At 55.5% G+C, this 6,591-nt stretch overlaps 1 protein-coding gene across 2 annotated transcripts; it reads right to left on the bottom strand.

The window, feature by feature from the left end:
• Window positions 1–1,607: 1,607 nt before the first annotated feature.
• On the bottom strand, window positions 1,608–3,652 carry CHAC1 (ChaC glutathione specific gamma-glutamylcyclotransferase 1). 2 transcript variants are annotated; one of them, XM_028119545.1, is made up of 4 exons: window positions 3,383–3,637; window positions 2,934–2,969; window positions 2,193–2,234; window positions 1,608–2,057 (listed from the first exon to the last, which is right to left on the bottom strand). In XM_028119545.1, exons 1-4 carry the CDS (start codon window positions 3,635–3,637, stop codon window positions 1,833–1,835), a joined length of 558 nt encoding a protein of 185 aa, XP_027975346.1. In that variant the 3' UTR covers window positions 1,608–1,832. The 2 variants fall into 2 exon arrangements, with proteins under 2 accessions (XP_027975346.1, XP_027975347.1); XM_028119546.1 differs by having other exon boundaries at window positions 1,608–2,234; window positions 3,383–3,652.
• Between the last annotated feature and the right edge of the window lie 2,939 nt (window positions 3,653–6,591).

The following is a 6,591-nucleotide window of genomic DNA, read 5'->3' as shown; positions in this document are numbered from 1 at the left end:
AGAGTAGGGTTCTGCTCTGAGCCCCCGAACTGGCTTGGCTGTCCAGCCCTGCCCTGGCCCAGGAGGTGGCTGCCCCAGCCTCCCTGCTCCCCGCTGCCTCCTCCTGCTATGTTGCCCTCACGAGCTCCCAGAACTTGGCTGAACTCCACACTTCCCCCATCAGTGGCCAAGATATGAGGCCACCAACACACCAAGGCACAACGGCTGCCCAGCTGGTGAGAGCTGACCCTGCTGGGGACATCCAGACCAATCCAGGGCACCAGCCACCACAAAAGCAGCAACAACACATACCACACAGCGTCCCAGTGTAAACTGATGCCCAGAGGGCTCAGGAGTTTTCTGGAGGTCACTGGGCCAAGGAGGGAAGAGGCTGGGGTGGAGCCAGGCTCTTCTGCTATGAAAAAGCTGTCACGTGGGCCCTGTACCTATTCTGCGGGTCCAGGGGTAAGAGGCTGAGCCCACTGAGGGGCCATTCTGAGATCCTGGAGGCTGGGCTTTGCACCCAGGGATGGGAGTGGGGGTTTCGGGGTGTGCAGCAGCCAGGGGCAGGCAGAGAGTAAACAAGTAGTGGCCCAGAGGGCACCCTGGCAACTCATTCCATAGGGAGCAAGAGTCCTGGCAGGTCAGGTCAACGGAGAAGGCACAGCCCACACCACAGCCCCGGGAGCCAACAGTAAGCACCTGGATCTCAAAATCAAAAGGTCCTCCAAAAGGCCACAGGCCTCTGCTGTCAGCATTGTTGAAGTGGTCACCACCCTCCTCTAACCCGCATGCTCCTTTAGCAGGAACCCAGGGGTCTCCTCTCGAGGTCAGCAAGAGGCGGTGGCTAGAGGAAGACCTGGTTTGACCTCCAAGCCCACCAGCCTCCTCGGGGCAGCTGAGAGGAGACCTAGAGTACCAGGTCCATGGTAAGTACACTGCGCACGGGGCTGCCAAGTAGAGCCACACGGCAGAATTCTGCACACCTCGGAATTCTGCACTAAGACATGAAAGGTGCCCATGGAAGTGGTGCAACCTGGCCCCTAGCCCTGCCTGCTCAGCTGCTCCCCCCACCGCAAGAGAGGGACGGAAGCAAAGAGGGAGCCCTTGCCCCTCTCATATGCCTTCCAGGGCTTCACCACGTCCCTTGCCCCAACAGCCCATCTGAAGAACCACATTCCAGCACAACAGATAGTAAGAGATCAGTTTATAGATAACAGTATGGGACAGACTGGGGAGGTACCAGGGCCCATAGTGATGAGTTTCCTGGAAACAGATCAACAGACAGACAAGCAGACAGACAGACAGAGGGACAGGAAACAGCCAAATGGTTCAGAGGCCCAGGCTCCAGATCCAGTTCTGCCCTGGGAACCTGGGGGGTGAGCAGGACCCACAGGTGCCTCAGTTCTTGTAAGGCTCCCTTCTCCTCACCCCCCGCCCCCGTCCCTTCCCAGCAGGCTGGGACTTTTCACATGTGGTCTATTTCCAGGGCTGGGAGTGGTTGGTCTGGGGATGGGGAGGCAGAGGCCTGGGTAGTATGGGGTTAGCAGCAGTACTGGAGGGAATCCATCAGGCATCAGGTGCCCGAGGTGGGGCACTGCTCAGCAGGGCCCCTATGTCCAGGGCAGGCCCCCCACCCTGCCCACCACACCAACATGGTGCAATAAATAGTTTCAAGTAGTAAGTCAGTGTCAGGCAGTCAGTGTCCCACTGGAGGCTGGTGGGACAGGCAAGGGGCTTAGAGACAGAAGCTCCCAGCCACCCACTGAGTCCTTTCAGCAGTCCGCTGTGTGCACAGAAGTGGGGACCTGGCCCCATGTCTACGTGGACACTCCCTGCAGGGGCTCAGCCCCTCAGACCAGTGCCAAAGCCTGCTCGGTGGGGCAGAAGCAGGGCAGCATGGTGCCCACAGCGTCCACGATGGCTGCCAGGTGCTCGTCCTGTGCCTGGGGCCCACAGAGCTGCATGAAGTCCGCCAGGCGCAACAAGTACTCGAGGTTGTGGCCAGAGAAGCCACGGCAAGCCAGGATCTGTGTTGCAATGGCCTCCTCAGGTGCAGGGCCCAGGTAACCAGGATTCTGGGGGGTAGCCACATAAGCCAATGCCTTGAGTGGCTGGTCAGGGGTATCTTGGGGGTAGAAGGTGACTTCCTTGGTATCATAGCCGCCAAGTACTGCTTCCCGCACGTTCAGGTACTTCAGGGCCTCGCTCACCTGCTCACCTCGAACCTGGTATGCCACACCCCAAGTGCAACCCTAGAAAGAAACATGGACACCGGGGTCACCCAAAACAGCTCCTGGCTAGTCCCAACCCAGGTCTGTGCTCTATAAGGAAAGTGGGCAGGGGACTGATGAGTCATCTAGTAGCAATACATTAAGCTCATTCTCCCTTTCGTAACAAGATTTGACAGGTGGTCTGGCTCCAAGGCCAAGAGGATTCCTACTCACAGAGTGGTTTGAGAACCAGGGGCATCATCTGTACAATTAAGAGGAATGGGGGCGCCTGGGTGGCTCAGTTGGTTAAGCAACTGCCTTCGGCTCAGGTCATGATCCTGGAGTCCCGGGATCGAGTCCCACATCGGGCTCCCTGCTCAGCAGGGAGTCTGCTTCTCCCTCTGATCCTCTTCCCTCTCATGCTCTCTATCTCTCATTCTCTCTCTCTCAAATAAATAAATAATAAAGCTTTAAAAAAAAAAAGAGGAATGGGAGTTTCAGGCCACCCTCTAATCCTATTAAATCAAAATCTGCGTTTAAGAAGATCCTCAGGTGATTCTAGTGAGAGGTACTGAGCTAGACCACCTTCCTCGCTGTCTGAAAGTCATCTAATCTAGCCTACAGCCAAGGACCCAGGAGCTCTGTCTGCAACCCTCCCTGCCAGGCCCTGGAGGCGGGGGGGGGGGGGGGGGGGGGGGGGGGGGGGGGGGGGGAGTCCTCTCTCTTGACTCAGGCACTTACTTCACGATCTTCAAGGAGGGTCACGACACGGCCAGGCTGAGGAGGGAAGAAGAATTTTGGAAAAGGCAAGTTAGAAATCAGCTGTCACCAGTGTCAGAGGAAACATTTATTAACCCTGCTGGTCCAGGCCTCAGTGAGTCCCACTCATCCAGGGGGAAGTGGAGAGAGTGATGCATGGCTGCAGGAGAAATAGATACATGGCAGTGGCCCAAACTGATAATTAGAAATATTCATCAACATGGTGATCCACAGGATCACAGATTCTAGCCATCACAGGGATCCACCAGGCACAGAAATTTAAGCCACAACCCCCAGGCACAGGTTTATACACTTCCCCCACCGGCACGGAGTGACCCTCTGCCCAGAGAACCGCCGACATTCCAGGGCACTGATGCCTACTACCCTGCCCCCCACCCCCTTCATTCCCCTGGGCACGGTCAGATGCTCACCATCTTGTCGCTGCCCCGATGGAAGGTGTCTCCCTGCCAGAAGCGGCGGCTGTAGCCGCGCACGAAGCCCACAAGGCTGTCACTGTAGGCAAAGTCGGGCCTCCACACCAGGGAGCCGTACCCGAAAATCCACAGCGCTTGGGGGTCGCCGTTATCCGGGGGATGCTGCGCGGGTGGCGAGGGGGGTGGCGAGGGGGCTGGTGAGAGGGACGGCGAGGCGGGCGGGGTGTTCCGGGCTGTGGACTTCTGCTTCATGGTGCCGGGCTCAGGGACGGGCCCGGCGGCCTCCGAGGCTGGTCTCCGGCGCGGGCACGGAAGGACCAACGGACGCGCACACCTGGCCTGGCACCGCTCGGTCGCTCCAGCTGCGCGGCCCCGTCGGAGGCGCCTTTTAAACCCTCCGGCCGGGCGGGCCCCCGCCCACCGCGCCAGCTGCCGCGGTGATTGGGGCGGGGCAAATCCCCTTTTGACCAATCACCTTCGTGTTTTCCTTCCCGGTTAACCGCGCCGCCCTCTGAGTGGGTAACTGAGAGGCCAGCCCCCGGCCCAGCGCGCCCGGTGATTGGCTCGGCTTCACCTCTGTAGCAAACCCGGCAGGAGTGATGCAACCGCGGGGGAGGTTTCCCCAGCTCCCGCATGCAGCAAGGGCACCTCGGATTGCGTCAGGCGGCGGGCAGTGGACAGTGGGCACGGACGCGGGCACCGATCGTCCCTCCGGCAGCCCCTCCATGGCCTACGCCCTTTAGGAACCACGACCAGCGTGTCCCAGGCGGGTGTCTCCCCAGCAGCCCTGTCGGTGCACCTGTTCGGGTCACTACCACCCCAGACAGCACCGACTCATTAACAGGGCCAGTGCAGGGCATGTCCCGAAGGAGCTCTCTGAGCGGCGTAAATGCCAGTCTGTGGGGCTCCGCCTGGGAGCACATATTCTAGAGAAGCCGTTGGAGGCACCCTCTGCATTCCGCACAGGTGACTCACGTGGTTGGCCCTCGTGAGCAAATGGAGAAACTGAGTCACGGGGCTGGCTAGGGTTTCTGCAGAAGCTGACAGGCTGAGTCAGGCCGGGCGCCGGGAGCTTGCCGGCCTCACGTGAGGGCTACTCCCAGGGCCAGGTAGGCTTGGAGTGGAGCCTTTCAGCGCGCTTGCCACCACCGCTGTCACTTTGGCCGTGGTGTCCAAACCTGCAGAGAGAAGCCGTAAAGTCAGGCCACTTCTGCCCTGAGGCGATGGGGTTAGTTCTGACCGGACCTGAAACTAGCAACAATGGTTGTGTTCATCCTTAGGCGCAGAAATTCCGGGAGCTTCCGGGAGCAGCAGCAGCAGGCAAGGCGGCCAAATTGAGGCTCCGAGACAGCTATGATCACCCACTGGCTTTCTGTCTTGGCTGCTGGCCTCCTGACCCACGGAAGGTCGGCCAGCCATCTGGGGTTGACCCCCTAAGCAGGAACAAAAGGCTGCCCCCTAGGGATGTCTGTGGCTGGAAAGGGGGAACAGAGGCAGGAGAAGGCCTGCTTCTGGAACTGCAGAACTGGCTGGAGGAAACAGCTAATGAGGTCCGGGGGTGAGTCCTCTGGCAGGCCAAATGGGCAACATTGCTTCTCATTAGATTCTAACTAGACATTTAAACTAAAACTTATCTGCACACTTAAAGTCGTCATTCCAAAAGTGTGTAAGATATATTCTCCAGTAGGAATGTTGCACCACAGTGTGTATAGTATGAAGCTAGTTCTTTTAAAACAAAGTAAGTGGGGCACCTGGGTGGCTCAGTCATTAAGCGTCTGCCTTCGACTCAGGTCATGCTCCCAGGGTTTCTGGGATCAAGCCCCGCATCGGGCTTCCTGCTCAGTGGGAAGCCAGCTTCTCCCTCTCCCACTCCCCCTGCTTGTGTTCCCTCTCTCGCTGTCTCTCTCTCTGTCAAATAAATAAATAAAATCTTAAAAAAAATAAAATAAAATAAAACAAAGTAAGTTAGGGGCGCCTGGGTGTCTCAGTGGGGCCAGGTCATGATCTCAGGGTTGTGAGATCTAGCCCAGGGCCAGGCTCTGTACTCAGCGGGAAGTCAGCTTGAGATTCTTCTCTCTGCCCCTCCCCACTGCACTTTCTCTCTAAAATAAATAAATGAATTTTTTTTTAAGATTTTATTTATTTGAGAGAAAGAGAAAGACAGCATGAGCAGGGGGAAGGGCAGAGGGAGAGGGAGAAATAGACTCCCCTCTGAGCAGAGAGCCTGACACAGGGCTTGATCCCAAGAGGCTTAACAGACTGAGCCACCCAGGCGCCCCAAATAAATGAATCTTTAAAAAAAAATATATATATATATAGGGGCTCCTGGGTGGCTCAGTCGTTAAGCGTCTGCCTTCGGCTCAGGTCATGATCCCAGGGTCCTGGGATCGAGTCCTGCATCAGGCTCCCTGCTCAGCGGGAAGCCTGCTTCTCCCTCTCCCACTCCCCCTGCTTGTGTTCCCTCTCTCGCTGTGTCTCTCTGTCAAATAAATAAACTTAAAAAAAGAGATTTTTTATTTATTCATTTGAGACACAGAGATACAGAGAGAAGAGAAGAGAAATCATGAGCAGGGAGAGAGGCAGAGGGAGAGGGAGAAGCAGGCTCCGTCCTGAGCCAGGAGCCCAACGCCAGGCTCCACCCCAGGACCCTGGGATCACGACCAGAGCCGAAGGCAGACACTTAATGACTGAGCCCCCCAGGCGCCCCTGCGCTACTAGCTTCTTGAGAATATTCCCCCTCCATCTACCACCTTTGGGTAGCTGGGTAAGAGGCAGGAAACTGGTACCAACACATTCCTGGAAGTATCTGAATTGGCACAAACAATGCTTTGAAAAAGCAGCTTAGTGATATAAATCAAAAGTCATAAAATATCCCTGGCCTTTGACCCAATATTTCCACTCCAGGAAATTATTCGAAATATGGGAAAAGTCATATGCCTAAAGATTTTTCAATGCATTGTTATTTATTATAGCAAAACAAAGAAGAAAAATTATTTAAATATCCAAAAATAACTTAATGTGTAAATAAATTATGTGATCAATCCACATGGTGGAGAAATACATACAAAGAAAATAACTTAAATATGCAGCAATAGATGATTAGTTATATAAATTTGATATGGATAAAATTAAAGCTGTGGAGTCATTAGAAACAATTATGTATGTTTCTATTTGCTGACACAGAAACCTATCTGTGATGTAGAATT

The sequence above is a fragment of the Eumetopias jubatus genome, unplaced genomic scaffold (assembly GCF_037043125.1).
Source record: "Eumetopias jubatus isolate StellerSeaLion01/CBP00866 unplaced genomic scaffold, mEumJub1_p1.0 scaffold_7, whole genome shotgun sequence".
Classification (NCBI taxonomy): domain Eukaryota; kingdom Metazoa; phylum Chordata; class Mammalia; order Carnivora; family Otariidae; genus Eumetopias; species Eumetopias jubatus.
The sequence above is the reverse complement of the archived record's forward strand: the minus strand, read 5'-3'. Positions and strand labels throughout refer to the sequence as shown.